The sequence below is a fragment of the Lacerta agilis genome, chromosome 2 (assembly GCF_009819535.1).
Source record: "Lacerta agilis isolate rLacAgi1 chromosome 2, rLacAgi1.pri, whole genome shotgun sequence".
In the NCBI taxonomy this organism is placed as follows: Eukaryota; Metazoa; Chordata; class Lepidosauria; order Squamata; family Lacertidae; genus Lacerta; species Lacerta agilis.
Genome location: NC_046313.1, coordinates 4,610,194 through 4,630,672, shown reverse-complemented (window position 1 = coordinate 4,630,672; position 20,479 = coordinate 4,610,194). Strand labels below are relative to the sequence as shown.

The window sequence follows — 20,479 nt, the reverse complement described above, 5'->3', positions numbered from 1 at the left end:
CAGACACAGAACCTTTACATTCATATATAATGTGGATATACAGCTGCGCATCTTGCTCTGCTCCACACAAAAATAAGCCCAGTGTTCAAATTTCAGAGGATTCTCCATGAGGCAAGCTTCACAGAAACAAAGGTAGCTGCTTTATACAGTGTCAGACCATTTGTCCATCGAGCTCACTAAGTGCCAGTGGCTCTCCAGTGTTTTAGACAGGATTCTCTCCAAAATGTACCTGGAGATGCAGGGGACTGATCCTGGGAACTTCTGCATGCACAGCAGATCCCCTTTGCCACTGGGCCCTTCTCAGGCTCAGATGTGGTTTTTTGGCTTCCTGGAGCTTCCCTTGCAATGTGCAAGGGAGAAGAATCAGGCATGCTGTGGGGTGCACTCTCACCCAGAGGGACCTCACAGGCCCTTCCAAGCACATGGCCCAGAATCATCTGCAACTTCCTGAGGTTCCACATGGCAGGCTGCAAGCCTTTAGGAGGGAATTCTAGACAGAACAGTCAGCAAAGGAGTTATGTGTAAGAAGAGATGGAGCTTATCTTCCACCCACACTTGCAAGCATGGACGTATCCAAGAGGGGGCAGGGGAGCAGCTGCCCCCCGCCTAAACCAAGTAAATAAATAAAAATACTTAACTGAAGTCATTCCCCCCCCCCAACACAAAGCCTGCCACCCCCCAACATAAATCCTGGCTACGCCCATGCTCGCAAGCAGAGAATCAATGGGGAAAGGATTCACTGAAATAAAAAACCCACAAACACAACCAGTGGCATGTTGTTGTTGTTCAGTCGTTCAGTCGTGTCCGACTCTTCGTGACCCCATGGACCAGAGCACGCCAGGCACGCCTATCCTTCACTGCCTCCCGCAGTTTGGCCAAACTCATGTTAGTAGCTTCGAGAACACTGTCCAACTGGTTATGCCACTGCCAGTGGCATAACCAGTGCATTTGCGTACACACTATCTGGGAACCTCAATGGCGCCCCTCTGGAGGTTTTACCCTGGGCAAAAAACCCAGCTATGCGCCCCATAGCTATGCCTCTACATAAGGATCAGCAAAGGAGCTATGTTTAAGAAGATATTGTGGGTTATCTTTAGTACAGCACGAGACTCTTAATCTCAGGGTCACGTTGGGTAAAAGATTCCTGCATTGCGTGGGGTTGGACTAGATGACATCGATGGTCACTTCCACCTCTACAATCCCATGATTCTATACCTACACATACAAGATCAGCTTTAACTCTTAGAACGCCAGGGATACAGCTCCTGGCTCTACACCACCTCCATCCGCACCATACCACTACAGCTCCTCAGGTCATAACCCTTTCATCTCCCCATCACCAATCTTAATGGCTTTCAACCCTAACCTAGACTTTCTGGGCGATGAAGTCCAGCTGGAAACAGAGGCAGTAGCAAGCAGTGGGGAAGTAACGGCACACAACAGCTACCTCCTGAAACACACCATACCCCCCCTTCTGCTCAGCAACTCCTGGAAGGCTGGCTTGGCATCTCCACATACCAAGTGCTTTGTAATCTGTGTCGCTCCTGTTTTTAAAACGTGTCCATGCACAGTGTGCTGTACACTCTCTCCAGCTTGCACACAGAGCATGGCACACCAAAAGGCTATCGGAGCCAAACATCCATTAACAGCCTACTAGATGTGCATTCACAGGCACAAAGGACAAACACACACACTCTTGCTCAGCTGTCTCTACACACATGCAAACAGCTTCTCCCCCCCCCACCACATAGTCTGTCTGTCTCTCTTCACACACACACACACCCATGCACACACACCATTTGTGTGCACACAGCCTCCCACAAGCATGGTGGAACACAGAGACAGACCTATGTACACAGAGATGCACACACAGCTCCTAAAGAGATGAGTGAATAGTTCTAATTCACAAATACCTCTGCAACTCTAAATACACTGTTTTTGTGCACACACAATCACAACCACGCACACAGAGAAGTAGGGATGCTCTCTTCTGCATGATGTATGCATATTCATATATGCTAAAAATAATACTTGTGTACAAAAAACGACCAGAACCACCAGAATGCACAAACACCCTTCACTTTTTCTCTCACCTCTGTCAACCCCCACCCCACCCACCCCCAATTTGGCAGCTAAGACCAATTCTCCAAATGTTCCTGATTCTTGCCAGAAACTTTCCCCAACACCTCCCCACCCACCCCAACCTCACTCCATCTTCCTGTTAGCACCCATCAACTCTGGCCACAAGGGAGTGGCACCGCTAAGATGAGCTTGGCACACGCACAGACATTGTGTTGTGCCATTCCTTGCTTGAAAGCAAAGAACCTGGAAGCAAAAAGTGGAAGGCTAGTCAATGAGAGATGCCAATCCCATCCCAGCACCACGAAAGGAAAGTCATTCCTCAGAGCCTGGGCACTGGTGAACCGCAGAGATGCCCAGCATAGAAAGCAAATGCCATTTAGTGCCAGGGGCTAGCAGGAGAATGAAGATGCCCCAGCCAAAGGGGCCTGAGAGTGGCTCCAAAGAGATGGCAGCAGCCAGGACCACCAGGTGAGTCTGCCCAGCAGGGAGGAAGGACAACGCCCATGCCCTGCTGCCTGATGCTGGTGCCCACTTCAGGAAGCAGTGCTGGGTTATCCGGCAGGTGGCACCCACCCAGGGGGTGGGCAGGGGAGAGTGGGCTGGCATTCTGCAGGCAGAAGGGCAGAATAAGGGCCCTGACAGTGCAAGGGAAAGTGGACGGGGCGGCGAGAGGGAGAGGGAGGGTAGCAGCGCCGCTGCCAGGACCACCCGCCCCGGCCACCCCAACCCACTCACCTCGTGCCCGGGAGGGGCAGCAGCTGCACTTGGCCAGGACTTTGCGGAACAAGTGGTGGCAGGCGCAGCCTTGCTGGCTCCCGCCCCTCATGGTGCCGCCCGGCCGCGCTGGGCTCTGTCACCCACTGTGCCAGCCATGGAGCAGGGGGCAGCGCGGCGGCGGCGGCGGCGGGCCGGGCGGGGAAGGGGGCCCGCGGGAGGGGGCGACTCCCGCCACCGCAGCCCTGCGCTCAGTGACAGAACAACAGGGCTGGGCTGGTGCTGCCCAGGGCGGGGAGGAGCCTCTGCAGCTTCTCTCCCGCCGCCACCCCCAGCATCTCTGCCTCCCTCCTTCTGTCTTCATCGAGATCTCCAGAGCTTCCCAGAGCCAGGCCGCCGCCGCCGCCGCCTCCACCCCCCGCCCGCCCGCCCGCTCCTTCCTTCCCTCCCCGCTCCTGCTGAGCCATTGCAGCCCGCTTTGCAGCAGTGGAGCCTGCAGGCAGCGGGCACGGCGGGCGAGGGGGCGGCAGAGCTCTCTGCGTCCCCCGCCACCCTGCTGGAGGCGAGCGAAGGGTAAGGACGAGCGGGAGGCGGCGGGCAGAGATGGAAGAGGAAGACTCCGTGGGCGCAGTGCGCAGGGGTCAGCAGCTGGCAGCCACGATCATGCCAGCATTGGGGGGGGGGAGAGAGAGAGAGAGGAGAGAAGGAACAAATCAGAAGCGGGGTTCCGCACGTACAAGGGAAAAGAGGGGCGAATATTCAGAAGGCACAAAGTTAGGGAATGCCCAGGAATGGGCAACGAACAACTCCTGCCTTTTAGCCTGCGGGGGTTCAGCGCCGTTGCGTTTTGTTTCCGTAGGCAGACGGACACACACACAAAATCAGGGTTCCATAAATAGGTGTGGGTCGAGAGCCAGGCAGTCCTACTCCCACCCCCAGTACTGAGATGGCCTCCTTGCACAGCTGTCTCCTGTCCCCACTGTGCGAGGGTGGGTGAATGGGTGCTGGGTGGGAGCTTAGGGCCGCTTGCAGATGTTCCACGTTTCCTACGCAGAAAGCAATTCCACGCAGGAAAACAGAATGCATGTGGAAACAAGTCACATGACAATCACACACACACACATTCGTTTTGTGATGTGCACAAATCAGGAGTGCTGCGTTTATGAGCCCCGGGTTCAAGTGAAACAGATACATGTGGCAATTGGCCAAGTCAGGGTGGTGGTTAAGACTGTAAAAGCAGGACTGGGTTGTCACTAAACCTACCTTGCAGGCTTGTTGTGAAGTTAAAATGAGGGGGGGTGTATACTACCATGTGACACAAAAGTGCTTCGTGAGTGTCTGAAATGTTGGCTGCATTTTTAAGCAGTCCCAGTCCAGTGCACAGTCTGTTAATTCTTCTTTTCTTTATATGAAGACACAGAACCCCTATCTCATTCATCTTTAGCCACCAAGCTTTCACACAGAGGTGTGCGTGTGTGAGCTCATTCCCTGCCACATGCACTGAACCACCCTCCCCTAACAACATGTATGGGGAACAGAACTCTATTTCCCTCGTGACCAAGGTGTGGACCCCTGGGCCCTGACATGGATGGACTCCAAATCCCATCAGCCCTAGCTAACTTAGTCAAGAGCCAAGGATAATGGGATGGGAGCCATAGCCCACCTACATCTGAAGGTCCACAAGTTCCCCCTCCCTGCCTTGGAGAGTTCAGCTGAAGCATAGCCCTTATACAAGCTGCTTGAGTATTCCCCTGAAGACATTTCCTAGCTTCTTAGAATCAGCACAATGCAATGGCTAGTGTTGGCCTTGGGAGAATGGGGTGCCCAGAGGCTAAATCTCTCCCCAGGGGCACTTTGAACCTACCCAACTCAATTTCACATTTGTTGAGCTGGTTTACACAAGCAGTCAAATGAGGAAATAGGTTTGGGCAGAACATTTCCCCCCTTGTGGATTTTACTTGCAGGGATAAAATTCCTTAGATAAGGAAGCATTCAGAAAGGACACCCTTCACCTGCAATTTGATGTGGTACAATCCACTCTACCAACTCAGCGTTCTAGGGCCCTTTTCTGTCACAGTAAATCCAAAAATATTGGGGGAGACAAGGATAGGCTTCTTGTGAGCATTGCTTTCAGGCATAGCTCAAAGCCTGGCTCTTTTGTTTTAAGATCCCAGGAATGGTTGCTTCTTACTGCTATTGATACTGGCGAAAGGCAAAACAACCAGAGCAGCCACTGACATCAGCTGTAACTAAGAATGTGCGCTTGAGTTTGCTTTCCCCTCCTCCCTCCCATTCTTTTTTCCTTGTGTGTCATGCCTTTTTAGACTGTGAGCCTGATGGCAGTTTTAGTACTGAATTTTGTTGGCTGCTCTGAGAGCCTTTTTGGCAAAGGGGTGGGGGGGTACAGATGCAGTTAAATAAATTATAATTCTGGATATAAGCACCCTGACAGTGTTACGTACGTGCCTCACCCTGTAGCCACATTTGCAAGGCTCCTATTTGCAGCAGCAACAACAAAATAATAGCAGAAAAGATTAATTTCCAATATAAGCATCCAAAAAGAATGAAAGGCAATCCACTATCAATAAACAAGTTTACAGTTGTCAACAATATTTTTTTCTAAATGCTACAAAGGAGAGTAAGAGCAAACAGAAAGGGGGGGGGACCAGAGAGCCAAACAGTTTTCTAATGTTCATATGCCCTTAAGATTAACACAGTATATGGCAAGTGATTTATATAAATGTAATACATATAGCTGTACATCATCCTGAGGTTTTATATGCTAACGATTCGTGAATAAATTTCAATTCTCAAAGAGCTTATTATATGCTCATCAGCCGTCACTCCTCAAGGCTTTTATATGTTAGTAATGCTATGTCCCTGATCATAAACTTATTTTGGTTTTCTATTACACGAGCTGCCATGGTTTCTTGGAAGGTGCTAAGAATGATCTGTTCAGAAGCTTTATTCATCTGCCTCCTTCCCCTTCCAAACTACAATTCCCAGGAGGAAATGAATGTTAAATTAATTGGGTGGCTGTTAAATTAATTAGGGAAAGGAGGGAGGCAAGGGAGAGGACCAGGCTCATTGGAGCCAGAATGCCACTGGAACAGGAGAGTGGCTGAATGTCTGCAGATCATTTAGATTTGATGGCAAATCAGCTTAGATAGAGGGCAGCTTTCCCCAACCTGGTGCTTGCCAAATGTTGTTGGACTCCAACTCCCATCAGCCGCAGCCAGCATGGCAATGGTCAGGGATGATAGGAACTGTAGTCCAGCAACAACTGGGGAAGAGTAGATAAAAAAGGGCACAGAAGAGTCGCAGAAACAAGAAGCAGTGTAGCAGCAGCAGCAGCGTGTGTGTGGATCGCACATCTGCTTTGGAGGCAAGGCAGGAAGGAGAGTGGCCACCTTTCATGGACATATGCCAAGACACTTTCCTTCTAAAATGCCCTCTGGGTTTGTTGTTGTTGTTCAGTCGTTCAGTCGTGTCCGACTCTTCGTGACCCCATGGACCAGAGCACGCCAGGCACGCCTATCCTCCACTGCCTCCCGCAGTCTGGCCAAACTCATGCCAGTAGCTTCGAGAATACTGTCCAACCATCTCATCCTTTGTCGTCCCCTTCTCCTTGTGCCCTCCATCTTTCCCAACATCAGGGTCTTTTCCAGGGAGTCTTCTCTTCTCATGAGGTGGCCAAAGTACTGGAGCCTCAACTTCAGGATCTGTCTTTCTAGTGAGCACTCAGGGCCGATTTCCTTGAGAATGGATAGGTTTGATCTTCTTGCAGTCCATGGGACTCTCAAGAGTCTCCTCCAGCACCATAATTCAAAAGCATCAATTCTTCGGCGATCAGCCTTCTTGATGGTCCAGCTCTCACTTCCGTACATTACTACTGGGAAAACCATAGCTTTAACTATACGGACCTTTGTTGGCAAGGTGATGTCTTTGCTTTTTAAGATGCTGTCTAGGTTTGTCATTGCTTTTCTCCCAAGAAGCAGGCGTCTTCTAATTTCGTGACTGCTGTCACCATCTGCAGTGATCATGGAACCCAAGAAAGTGAAATCTCTCACTGCCTCCATTTCTTCCCCTTCTATTTGCCAGGAGGTGATGGGACCAGTGGCCATGATCTTAGTTTTTTTGATGTTGAGCTTCAGACCATATTTTGCGCTTTCCTCTTTCACCCTCATTAAAAGGTTCTTCAATTCCTCCTCACTTTCTGCCATCAAGGTTGTATCATCAGCATATCTGAGGTTGTTGATATTTTTTCCGGCAATCTTAATTCCGGTTTTGGATTCATCCAGCCCAGCCTTTCGCATGATGAATTCTGCATATAAGTTAAATAAGCAGGGAGACAATATACAGCCTTGTCGTACTCCTTTCCCAATTTTGAACCAATCAGCCCTCTGGGTTAGCATTGTTAAATGGGGAAAACAGAGTCCAATCAGTTTGTAACAATACTAAGCCAGGTGTGCAGGAGAATATACTTGGGGAAAGGGACTGAGCCACACACATGCTATCACACCCTTATGGCTGTGCAGACACTCCTGTTTAATCTGTATCCAGCATGCTCCCACTGCTGGTTTGCGAAGCCGTGAACTTATGATGTTAGCCCCAGTCCATATCTATCCTGTAGTTTCTTGACAAATACTGAATTTTTATATGTTTTCCCCCTCTACCACAAACCGGCTTTAATCTGATTTGAAAACATAAGCCATATGAAGATATCCACACCCCTTCTCAACCCTCTGTTGTGGACAGACAGGGGGCATGCAACCACACGGATGTGTAGGCAGACGTGCAAATAAGATTTTGAAACATTGGGAGTGGGTGGAAACAACCCTGCCACGTACTAATAGTAATATTAATCATCATTATTTGTATGCCGCCCATCTTACTGGGTTGGGATCATCCTATGATCATCCTATGATCACTATTGCTCAAGTGGATTAGAGTATCTCAGCTTTGCCCTTTTAATTAGCTGGCTATTCTACTTTCCACTTGACAAAAACCTCCTGAAGGGGTGCGAAAAAGCCCCAGATAATGGATTAACTAGAAAAACAGCAGGCAGCAGCTTTGCTATCCCACAGCAGATGCAGCAATGGCCACCTGCTTGGATAGCTTCAAAAGAGGAAGGTGGTTAAGGCTATCAATGGCAACTAGCCATGCTGGCTGCTGTGAACTACCATCAGTATTGAGTGCTGTTGCACTCATGTCCTGCTTGCAGGCTTCCCATAAAGACATCTGGTTGGTCACTGTGAGAACAGGTTGTTAAGGCCAGCAGGGCTACTCTTGTTCTTATTTAGGCCACAGCAAGCTTATGGTCAATTAAGGTTGCTTCTGGATGAGAAACAGAGCCACCAACATAGCTCCTGGCAGAACAAAACATTCCTCCCCAAGACCCTAATACAGAATTGGAGGCCACCAGCCCTCTTCCAGATCCAGGTTGCTGGTGGGAGTCTGGCTTACTTCATACAACAATGAATGGGTAGCCAATGTGATCCCTTCCAGATGTGGTTGGACTCTGACCCCCATCATCCCTGAACATCAGCCATGCTAGCTGGGGGTTCATGTGCAGGGCACATGGATTACAAGAACTTCCTTCCCTGCCCCCCCTCCCCTGGCACCCTAGATGTGAGGAGAAACTTGTTAATAGCAGTTTTTGTTGTTGTTGTTCAGTCGTTCAGTCGTGTCCGACTCTTCGTGACCCCATGGACTAGAGTACGCCAGGCACCCCTATCCTCCACTGCCTCCCACAGTTTGGCCAAACTCATGCCAGTCGCTTCGAGAACACTGTCCAACCATCTCATCCTCTGTCATCCCCTTCTCCTTGTGCCCTCCATCTTTCAAAACATCAGGGTCGTTTCCAGGGAGTCTTCTCTTCTCATAAGGTGGCCAAAGTACTGGAGCCTCAACTTCAGGATCTGTCCTTCCAGTGAGCACTCAGGGCTGATTTCTTTAAGGATGGATAAGTTTGATCTTTTTGCAGTCCATGGGACTCTCAAGAGTCTCCTCCAGCACCATAATTCAAAAGCATCAATTCTTCGGCAATCAGTCTTCTTTATGGTCCAGCTATCACTTCCATACATTATTACTGGGAAAACCATAGCTTTAACTATACGGACCTTTGTCAGCAAGGTGATGTCTCTGCTTTTTAAGATGCTGTCTAGGTTTGTCATTGCTTTCCTCCCAAGAAGCAGGCGTATTTAATTTCATGACTGCTGTCAAAATCTGCAGTGATCATGGAGCCCAAGAAAGTAAAATCTCTCACTGCCTCCATTTCTTCCCCTTCTATTTGCCAGGAGGTGATGGGACCAGTGGCCATGATCTTAGTTTTTTTAATAGCAGTAAGACTTGGCATTTACTGGAGAACCAAGGAAGGCAAAACACTCATGTTCCCACCTCTCTGACTGCCAAGCAGATGGAACAGGCAGGGTGCCTGCCTCCACCTCCACCCACTTTGGGGAAGGTCCGTAACCAAGTGGGTAGAGCATCTGCTCTGCATGCAACAGTTCCAGGTTCAATCCCTGGCATCTCAAGGTGGACCTGGGGGAGAGACCCCTTTCTGAGATCATAGAGCCACTGTCGGTCAGTGCAAATAATACTGAGCTGGGGGGGGGGGAGGACAGGGAGAAATCCTGTTCCACAAGCAGACTTTGCTCCCAGAGTGCATAACCCACATAGTGCTGCACTGAATTCCACCCATAGTCTACGGCTCAGTACAAGGCAGCTTCCTATTTTCATCTCTGCACGTAAGACATCACTAAAGAGATGTAAATGGGTCTGGAGTATTCCTAGCTTGTTTCCCCCTTCCTGCCTGTTGTTCATGGAAACCATCCTGCAAGCTGTTAGTTATTCTAAGAACAAATATTCCACAGCCAACTGAAGCTTTTGCTCCTTCTCCTCATTCCTTCTTGAACTGACTCTTGCAGCTGCTCTCTCGCTTGGTCTTCCTGCCTTTTCCATCAATCCTTTTGCCTCTGTTTTTAATTATTCCACTCGCCTAATTTGTTCTGCTCGTTGCTATGATCAGGTTACTCTTTCCTGAATTTGTCTCCCTCTTTCTACCTTCATTCCCTTGTTCCCACTGGCTTAGATATCCCCCCCAACCCGCCCTCCCAAATCTTTTTCTATGCCCCTTCTCCATCCTTTGGAAGTCTTGTGTCACATAAAGGCAGAATCAAATCCCCGATTCCTTGACAGCACACTTTCTCCCTTGCTGCTTGCCACCATTGGAACATCCTCTCCCCTTCTGGCATCAGTCTGCCTCCTTCCACTGTGCAAAATCCCATTTTTAAAAATTGGCTTCTTCCCTTCATCTTCCTCTATGTTGTATGGTTTATAGAGGTCCCATACAACAGCAACAACTTCTTGATGGTAATAGACCTTGAATGCCAACTCCTTTATATTGCTTACCCGCTTCAACCACACAATTGCCCCCATAAGGTGGTTCACTAATTTTGCCATTCTAGACGAGTCAGTGTTCATGAAATGTTGTTTTGCAAGAGTACGCAGCAGACATGAGACCCCAGTCTGGATCACACCCTGGCGAGGGATAAGTAGGCTTTGGTTCCTTGCCTGCCCCCACTGCAGTCCTCATCCAGATCAGCTCCCACTCCTATGATTTACTCTAAACAAACAAACAAACTTCCACTCGAATTCTACTTGCATGTATTGTGCTGTGTCTACTTGGACCAAGGTTGAAGGACAGAGACTTGTTCCTCATTCATCTATGGTTCACAGGGTACAGGAATTCATTTGATTGTGCTTAAGAGCCTCTTAACCCCCCCCCCATCTTGATCAACAAATGGACTGGCCAACAGGTAAGACTAGTTGGGTGGAGCTCAATCTGTTCTGGATGGGGTTACACTCCCCCTAAAAGGGCAGATGTGCACCTTGGGGTTACTTCTGGATCCACTTCTGTCACCTGAGGCAAGTGGCCTTGATGGCATGGAGTGCCTTCCATCAGCCTCCTCTGATGGCCCAGCTATGACCCTATCTGGACAGGGATAACTCAACCTCGGCTGTCTATGCTCTGTAACTTCTAGGTTAGAGTATATCTGGTGGCCCCACAGCAGTAATGGAAAGCCTGTGGGTATCCAGATGCTATTGGACTACAACTCCCATAAGCCCCAGCCAGCATGGCCAACAGTCAAGGAGGAGAGAGTCCAGCAACATTTGGAGGATCACAGTTCCCCCCCCCCATCCCTACACTAAAGGCTCACCCACTTGTCAGGAAGAACCACTCACTTGCACTTCCATGCCACCCATTTCATTGCCACCAGTTCCCCTCCGTCCCCATTTCCTCTTCCCAGTTCGATGTTGTTGATTTATCCTTTCTACAATCTCAGGTGGTACACAGCATGTAACAGATGTAAAAAAAACAAAAAACCTCCCCTGATATATCATCTCAATTACCCTTCAGTCAATAGGAAAGCAGCAATAACACAATGGCAACGCATGACACACAATACACCCCTTGCCAATATGAAGGTGTTGGCTACATCTTCAGGAGCACCAACCATTTCAGGCAACACAGCACAGCACAGCAGATGACCCAGGAGGAGGATTTGGATTGCCAGGGTGATCAGCTACCTTTACTGAGACAGTTTTGGCCCAGGGGCAGCCTGCGGCCAACTTCTATGATTATTTTTATTATTCATACTTCCATTACGACTGGTCACATGTGACAAGCTGACAAAACATGTATTTATGCCACAGCATGGAAACAGTTTATGCTATGAAGACACAAATGTGGGGAAATCCCTTGAAGCCAATCACCAAAACAATGCTCTGAGAGTCAGATTAATGCACTGCAATATCGTTCACACATGATTTAGGGTTCAACTAGAGCACAGGGCAGGACGCGGGTGGCGCTGTGGGTTAAACCACAAAGCCTAGGGCTTGCCGATCAGAAGGTCGGCGGTTTGAATCCCCGCGATGGGGTGAGCTCCCGTTGCTCGGTCCCTGCTCCTGCCAACCTAGCAGTTCGAAAGCACGTCAAAGTGCAAGTAGATAAATAGGGACCACTCCAGCGGGAAGGTAAACGGCGTTTCCGTGCGCTGCTCTGGTTCGCCACATGGCCCGGAAGCTGTCTGCGGACAAACGCTGGCTCCCTCGGCCTATAGAGCGAGATGAGTGCCGTAACCCCAGAGTCGTCCACAACTGGACCTAATGGTCAGGGGCAGTGGCGGAGTAAGGCTCCGCGGTACCCGGGGCGGCAAAGGAAACGCCCCGGGGGCGGGGCGTCGTGACATCACATTGTGACGTCATGACGCTCCGCCCCCAGGGCGGTTCCGGGGGTGCCGGCGCCGCTTCTGCAGCCCTCTTTTAAGCCGAAGAGCTTGCTTTTAAGCTCTCCGGCTCAAAAGGAGGCTGTGGAAGCGGCGATCCGATGACAGAGTGCGCCTGCGCGTGCAGGCGCACTCCGTCGTCGGGCCGTGCGTTGCCGCTCCCAGGGTGACGGAGGGAGCGGCAGCGCTTGGGAATGGTGGGAGGGGCTGCCTCTTGTCCCCCCCACGTGCCGCCGTTCGCTCCGTTGCCCCAGGAGCAGCAGCACCGCACACACTGGACGGAGCCAGCGGCAGCGCGTGGGGCTGACAAGCGCCGGCCCCTCCTGCCACTCCCCACGCTGCCGGTCACCCCGGGAGCAGCAGCGCTGCACAGACGGGGTGCTCCCTCGGCCGTGCGCTGTTGCTCCTGGGGTGACGGAGGGAGCGGCAGCGCTTGGGAATGGCGGGAGGGGCTGCCGCTTGTCACCCCCATGCGCCGCCGCTCGCTCCGGTCGCCCCGGGAGCAACAGCGCACGGCCGAGGGAGCACCCCATCCGTGCAGCGCTGCTGCTCCCGGGGTGACCGGCGTTGCCTGGGGAGTGGCGGGAGGGGCGCCGCTTGTCGCCCCCACCCGCCGCTTGTCGCCCCCACCCGCCGCTTGTGGCCCCTGTCGCCCGGGGGCGTACCGCCCCCACCGCACCCCCCTAGCGACGCCCCTGGTCAGGGGTCCCCTTTACCTAGACCCCAGGGCAATTAGCAGCTTTCAGAGAAGAGGGTGTTTGTAAACTAGGGAAACAGCATGGGGATAAAGTATTAAATCTCCCCTTCGACAGAGCTGTGGTCTCAACTGGATTTGACACCCCACTTCCCCACCTGCACGACTGCTATTAAGATTAAACAAAACAAAACAAAAAAGCTGACAATCTTTCACAGATCTCCCACTGTCATGTTTAGTTTGGACCTTAGTGGCAAACTACATATATGTATACCTGTCTGTAACAGCCCAACGGTTTTGCTTTGAATTAAAAAGCAACCTGGGGAGGCAAATGCTTTGAATGGATGCTTTGCTGGCCATTTTCAGCTGAAACATATCCCCTACCTCCACCACATATTGCACGACAGGATTCCAAATGTCTGTTTGCAAAGACATAGGAAGATGCCTTGTGCAGAATCAAAACCATTTGCCTGTCTAGCTCATAAATCTGCACCGGATGTGGCCCTGTGGCCCTCCAAATACTGTTGGTCCACACCTCCCACCATCCTTGAGTTGGGAGTTCAGCAACAACCGGAGGGCCACAGGTTCCCTGCTTTACACTGGCTGGTAGCAGCTCTTCCAGGTTTCAGACAGGAGCTTACCCTACCTGAAAAGATCAGGAATTCAATCTGTGACCATCTGGGTGCAAAGCAGGTACTCTACCATAACCATGAGCCTGGAGCCTCTTTTGGGAAAAGGACCTTTGGGGAAATAACTGCTCTGGGGGGGGGGGGGGAAGTGGCCAGGGGGAAAGTTATCACCCAGCTTGTGCTTCTTGGCTTCAAACTGCCCTCCCCAGAGCTGCTATTCCCCAACAGAAATAGCTGCTTGCGTGTATCTATTTATTTCAAGCATTTTTACCTCACCCTTCAGACCAAAAACAAACAAACAAAAAATAGCTCCCACAGCAGCTTATTTAGCATTCATTCATTCATTCATTCATTCGGTTTATACCCCACCCTTCCTGCCAATGAGGCCCAAGGTTTGCAGATCAATGAGGACCAAGGTTTGCAAAGCACATGAAAGGCCCTGCCCTGGCTGAGAGGGTTCCTTCACATTTCCGCTTGCACCCTGCCTAAAAAACATGGGTCCAAGTGGTTTTCTGCTTGATCCTCTAAATGTCAAGGGAAGAACTACTCTTTCGTCGTGAGTGGTTACCCCACCATCCTAGGACCAGCTTTAGATCTGGCATCCTACCAAAAAGAATCTGTTTGGGAGGTGCTGCAGCTCAGTGACAGGTTCCAGGTTCAAACCTCCAGGAAGGGCTGGGAATATTCCCTGTCTGGAACCCTGGAGAGCGACCGCCAGTCACGGTGTACAATACTGAGCTAGATGGACCAGGCTAGAAGGGTCCGATTCCAGTGGTGGAGACTGTGATGCCATGCTTGCAAAAAGTCAGAGCCCAGCACCTCCATTTAGAGGAGCTCAGGCAGGGGGGCTAGAAAGAGCCTTGGGGTACCACTGCTATAGGCACAATAGACAGCGCTAGGCTAATGGCAATGAATGCAAAGCTGCTAATAAGGCCCAGTCATAGAAGAAGCTCCCCAGGGAAGCCTAGTAGCTCTGGAATGAGGGAACATGCCTTGAGGCCCCTCCAGAGTGGTGTTCTTTCCATGCACCATTCCGCTTTATTAGATGCTCTGTGATGCCTCCTCAGTGTTACCATGCTATTGCTGTCTGAAGGGGCACTTTTGCACTACAGCACAACCCAAGCATGGTGAAAAGAAAGAAAGAAAGAAACCGCAGAAGCATTTGCGGCATGAAACGTTACAGGATTCCAGCAGGAAGCTACGGGACACACATGTATTGGAAAGGAAGGCTTAGGTCCGTCCCAGTAAACCGTATTGAACGCACAATAAACAGGGGTGATTGGAGCACGGTAAGTTAAGGTTACCAGAAGTCCCCGTTTCCTAGGGGCAGTCCCCGGATTTACAAATCAGTCCCCTTGCAAAATCCATTGAAGTTGAAAAGCGCCCCTGGATTCACTGAAAAAAATCTGGTAAGAGAAAAGGAAATGGCCAGGCAGTCTCTTTCCCTCTCAGCAGCCCTGGAAAGGCCGGGGAGCCAGCTTAACACAGGACAAAGCATATTCACATGAGACAATGATTCTCACCTTCTTCTGTGGCTTGGACTTCAGGGTCTCCATGCTGTACTTCCACAGGCTGCTGTTCCCTGTTGTCCTTGGAGGAAGCCTCAACGCTGCTGCTGGCCTGGGGCTGCATCTCAGCTCCCTCCTTTTGGGAGCAGAGGTCTGGCAGCTGCAATTAAGCATAGGCCGGGAGAGGAAAAACAGTTCAGGTTTTTTAGGGATGGATAAGTGCAAGCTGTTTGTTATGGGGACGATCAGCCTAGGTCCTAGAATACAGATCAGAGCTGGAGAGCAGCCACTAATGGGCATATTTTAGATGCAGGCAATTAGCATCGTTTGCAGATCATTTTCAGAGGATGCCAGAACTACAGTTGGCAGACATATTGCACTCATCACACCATATTCTTATTCAAGTTGTTTGTTGTTTCCCACAAATGAGAAAAGTCTGAGGAGCCTGGGGGTGGGGAGAAACTTCTACAGCTTTAGACATAATGGCAGCTGAAAAAACATGACGGTCTCATTTCTTTTCTACTTCTTATTTTGTGGCCAACTCATTTTCAAGCATCTTCAGCTGTGAGGACTAGAATCTTACATTTAAGAGAATCAGAGCAGATAAGGAAGCTGGGATTCAGAGCCTTGCAAAAGGAGGCGTCCAGTCCATATTATGCAGATGGTCCCAGTTGGGATGAGAGTGGGGAAGGGGAGCTGAGAAAGAGGTCTTGCCCCACAGAGATCAAGAATGAACTCTCCCCACTGAATGAGAGAGGCCTTTCAGTAGCTATTAACTTGAAAGCCAAAAGGAACACCCAAGTTTTGAGAAAACATACTTCTGAATACCAAATGTTGACAATAAACAACAAGGGAACGCCATTACCTTCAACTCCTGCTTTTGGGTGTCCTGGACGCATTCATCTGGCCACTTTAGGAAGCTCTGTTGAATTGGAACCTAGCTAGCCTGGTCCATCTGGTCTGGCATTCTGACACCCCAATGACCAACCAGAAGCCCACAAGCAGGACCTGAGGGCAACAGCACTCTCCTGTCTGTAGTCTCTAGCAACTGGAAGGGTGAGGCAGACGCCCTCTGAAGCCTGGAGGCACAGGAGCCAACTCCTAGGGGCAGAGGTCTCCCCAATAAAATATTTGAGTGGGCCTCCCCTCAAAGGTGATGGGCATTACCATTCAAATGGTGTGTGTGTGTGTGTGTGTGTGTGTGTGTGTGTGTGTGTGTGTGCCGTGTCTTGTGCTCTATTATGTGGGGTGGGACTTACCTGCCCCCCCTCCCCATCTTTTATTCAAGTTGGCACTCCTGCCTAGAAGTAATATATAGCCACCATGACCAGGATCTGTTGATAGCCTTATCTTCCAGGCCAAATGGACTTTTGGCATGACTGGGCAGTTTGTAATCGCAGATCTGAGGCTTCTGTGTTTTATAATGCTCTTTGGAGAGAAGGAAGTCAGAGCCCTAGAGTAGGTTTTTGACTAAGTAACTGGAAGATGGTGTGTGGATACTGGGAAGATACAAGAGGTTTTTACAGGTGGATAAGAGGAGAGCAGAAACAAGAGGGCAAAAGGAGAGCAAATAGATTTCGGCCAAAAATATTTTATTATATTTTTTGTTAAACAGTGAGCAGGATAAAAACTGAATCTATAAAAGGCTTAGAAGAATGGAAAGGTATTTGCCTAGTGTCAAAAGGACAGTAAAGTAAGTACCAGTGGACCTCTCTGAAGTGTTCATTTCACAACTGAGGTGCCATCTCTAAGAAGCCCCTGCCTGGGGGTGCCATCTCTAAGAAGCCCCTGCCCTTCCAAATATGTGTGGAAACTTCAAGTGAAAGCGGTACAAACATGAGAGGAATGACTCCAACTTGTTGGACTCCAACTCCCATCGGGCCCAGCCAGTGTGGCCAGTAGTCAAGAGATGCTGGAAATTGTAGTCCAAGACAACTGAAAGGCCACATCCCTGAGCTGTAGCTAACATCCATCAACAGTTGCATCATCTATGAATTCATGACAATCTAAGCCAGCAGTCACCACACCTTGTGGTAGAGAGTTCGAATAAGTTAAATGTGCATGGTGGGCGGAGGGGAAGAATAGTTTATTCTGCCTGTCCTGCAGTCTATTGCTAATCACTTGACTCTGTGGTACCCCTTTCACTGTTGTGGCCTCTTTCTTGGGATTTGACATCTCCTTCAAACACCTCCAGATTAGAATGACCAGATCCGAAGGAGGACAGGACTCCTCTATCTTTTAGAGGTGTGGAGAAAAAGTATCTCAGGAGATACAGTTTCTCTTAGCACTGTGACATAACAAGTTAGTATACCTGCACACCTGTTAAAATTTACAGAAGCTCCGTCCTCCTTTGTCTCTTGCCACCCTACTCCATATAGGAGTTGAGCTGGCCCTACCATTAGGCAGAGTGGATGTGAGCACCTCAGGCGGAAGATGCTGGAGAGGCATCAGGGTTCTGGCATGTGAGTAAGCCTATATAAAGCAACCTTGCCCTTAGAGAAGCATATGCTCCACCCCATGTTCCATGCTGAAGGGTCACTGTCCCATCCAGCAAAACTCAGGTACTAGAAGACACCCACCTGCATCATCACATCAGGCTTGCAAATAGCCCCTCCCCACAATCTGGTTATCCGCAGTGAGTAAAAGTTCTCCTATAGGTGACTACCTGGGGGGAGAAAGTTGATTTTTTTTTCTCTTCCTGGCCAGCAAAATGCTACAGATTACATATTCCACGGTGATAAACTCTGGGGATGGGCCAGTGTGTGTTCATCTGCGAAAGCAAGCATTTTCAAAAGCACACCTGGAAGACGTGGCTGTGCAAATAGGCTAGGAAGGATTTCTGTGAGCTAGTAAAGTGCTACCGTGCAAGATGCAGTCCACTGGGGGGGGGGGCTTCAGTAACTCAATGGACTTCAAGGATGTTCTCCCCCCCCCCATTGATATAGAAAGGGCCTTTCGGCAGGTGTCCTCAGCTGTTGGCTTGGCTTACTGGCAAGACATCATCTGTAATTGCTGCTCTTCCCCTGAACATTGCAGTATGTGGAGAATGTAAGAACAGGGGAGGTCCCTCTCAGTACCTGGAGGAGACCCCTGGACCAGCAGTTTCTTACCTATTCAAACTGCATCACAAATGAGAAGTCAGAGCTATTGGGGAGGGGGGTGGAGGCAGACTGCTGAGCAGTAGCTCACCCTTGGCCAACTGGAAAGCACATTTGTCTTTTGGAATTTACTGTCCTCTCTCTCCCTGGTCACATCCACGCCATGCACTGAAATCACGATTCTATCACTTCAACAGTAATGGGGAGTCCTGAGAACCACAGGGGGCACTGTTTTGTTTCAAAGGGTGTTGACCTCTCTAACTAACTACAATCTCCAGGATTCTCCAGGATGGCTAGAGTGGTATAATGGTGCTTCGAAAGCATTATATAGATGTGATCTCTTGCTCGACATCTGCACGCCATGGGCTACTGTCATTAATGCAAATCAGAAAGTGGAAAGAGAGCCAATTTGAAACTGAGAATACATTTTAGTCAATGAAGGAACAATGTCTCAATGACAGGCATGGGTTTCTCCCCCCCCCCTTTTAAAAAGCCTCATTAATAAAAATGGGTCAAGATGCCCATGAAGTGCGATCTACCAAGAAACTGGAGTACCCCAGTGACACACACACACACACCCGCAACATCTAAAGGACTCTCTAGCCAGGATAACGCCAAAAACCCCACTATAGACAGTTCAGAATAGGGGAGGTCGGTCCCTCGGGGCAAATGGGGCAGTGCCCCAACCTCAGCCTGCCCTCAGCTAAGCCGCTCCTGCCTGCCTTCCTCCTTGCAACCAGTCCAGGGGGGGCCCTTTCCTGACATCTCCCTCCTCCTTAGTCTCCGCATTGCCCTTGTAGAACTCAGCAGGGAGGACAATGGGGTCAAAACGAGAATGAGTTGCCACTGCTTGTCATTGGCTCTGGCCCCACTTAACTGCTGGGCTCCCGACCTTCCACCCCACCAGCCCAACAAGCGCCATCCACCGCTGATTCAGAAAAACCCTATGAAAACCCCACTGTACTGCACAAAACCCACAGAAGCCACAGAACACTGTCCTCTGCAGTGAAAAGCCCTCCCAGTAACTTACCAGCCTCGTCCAATGCAGCCCATTTAGTTCTGCAAAGACTGGAGATTTCCAAAGAGAATATATGTATATTTTTTTTAAGCCCAGCCTTCCAAGCTTTACTTTTCCACTAGAGCTGTGCTTGCCCCACCCTGCAGCACTGCTCCACCCCACACCCCACAAGCTGACTTTTCCATCCCAGACGGAGGATATCAGCGCTGGGGGTGGGGGAGGCACAGCTCCAGCGTGGAGCAAAAGACCAGAACAGAAATCCCCAGAGAGCACATTGCCACATCGCTGAGTCCAGCCTCGCAGGGGCCAGTAATAATCATTAAATAACAAGGGGGGGGTGTGTGTGTGGGAAAACTCACCCCAATGCCTAGGGATCTCAGCTTAGTCTGAAGCAAGGAAAACAGAAGGCAGAGAGAAGCTCTCGCTCTCCCTCGTCCTCAGGGCTGGAGGTGTCTGGAGGATTGAGAAAGGGCCCTAGGCAGGCAGGATTGGGAAACCTTTGATCTGGGGCCAACTGCAGACTTTCAAAACAAGCAAACAAACAGAAGTGTCTATCTGCACCACAAGGCACCCTGACATGCCTCAGCCAAGGGATCAGTAGAGAATGTTCCTTTGGGGATGTCTGTGTGCTAGGTGCTGTACGAAAGGCCAGATGCAACATAATAGTTTCTGGCCAGGGAGTTTCAGTTAATGTATAGCTACCCTGCCTCTCTTCCACACTGGGCCTGGTGAGAAGCAAAGTGTTTCTGACAGGACCAGTCTGCTTTTGCTGGGGAGCTGTTTGCCATCCCTGCCACACACACACACACACACACCACCTTTCCTCAAATGCACAGTCAAAGCATGGCAGCAGAACCGTCTCTCAAGCCACAACCAACAACAGAGCTGGCCCACAAACAACCCTGGAGGGTGCATCCATCTCCTGCCTCTCCCAAACATCCTCCGCTCTGCAGTCAGGTCTGGCCCTTTCCTTGCCTCGCTGCCTTGGCCAAGTCTTCTTTCCCCCTTACCCACTGTTGGCTGGGTAGCGCCAGCGATGTCAGGATATCCCCCATTGCCCCCAGCATCTGGTCCGTGCGCCCCCCTGCCCGTTGTGGGGTTTTCATGATGCAGCGGGTCCCGCTCACCTTCTCCCACCGCCCTTGGCTTCAGAGCCAGAGGCATGGAAGGGAGAGAGAGAGAGACTGGGAGGAGACTGGGCACCCTGCCTATGCGCTGGGTGCTGGGACAGCCAAGTAAAGACCAATTCCCAGCCAGCCCGCTTCCAGCTACCATAACTTCCCTGCTACAATCTGCTGCTTTCCAGCCGCACCCCTCCCTGCCTGGACTCTAAGCCCTTTATCTCTTTAACATCATCCTTATTTACACTGGGAAGATCCAGCCTCCTAGATAGCAATGGATTAGGGACAGGGAGGGGCAGAGAGGACACTAAGGACAAAGCATAGC

At 50.3% G+C, this 20,479-nt stretch overlaps 1 protein-coding gene across 7 annotated transcripts in view; it reads right to left on the bottom strand.

The window, feature by feature from the left end:
• ARHGEF25 (Rho guanine nucleotide exchange factor 25) overlaps window positions 1–20,200 on the bottom strand; it is a 72,745-nt gene extending 52,545 nt beyond the window's left edge. For 3 of the 7 annotated variants that reach the window (XM_033137696.1, XM_033137723.1, XM_033137705.1), the window contains exons 1-2: window positions 20,044–20,200; window positions 14,933–15,077 (exon numbers count right to left, since the gene is read on the bottom strand). In XM_033137696.1, coding sequence (XP_032993587.1) covers window positions 14,933–15,077; window positions 20,044–20,139 — 241 coding nt within the window. In that variant the 5' untranslated portion in view covers window positions 20,140–20,200. Of the gene's footprint in view, window positions 1–2,817; window positions 3,157–14,932; window positions 15,078–19,392; window positions 19,479–20,043 lie in introns of those variants that run through there. The other 4 variants (XM_033137714.1, XM_033137730.1, XM_033137739.1 and 1 more) reach the window with 4 other exon arrangements.
• Between the last annotated feature and the right edge of the window lie 279 nt (window positions 20,201–20,479).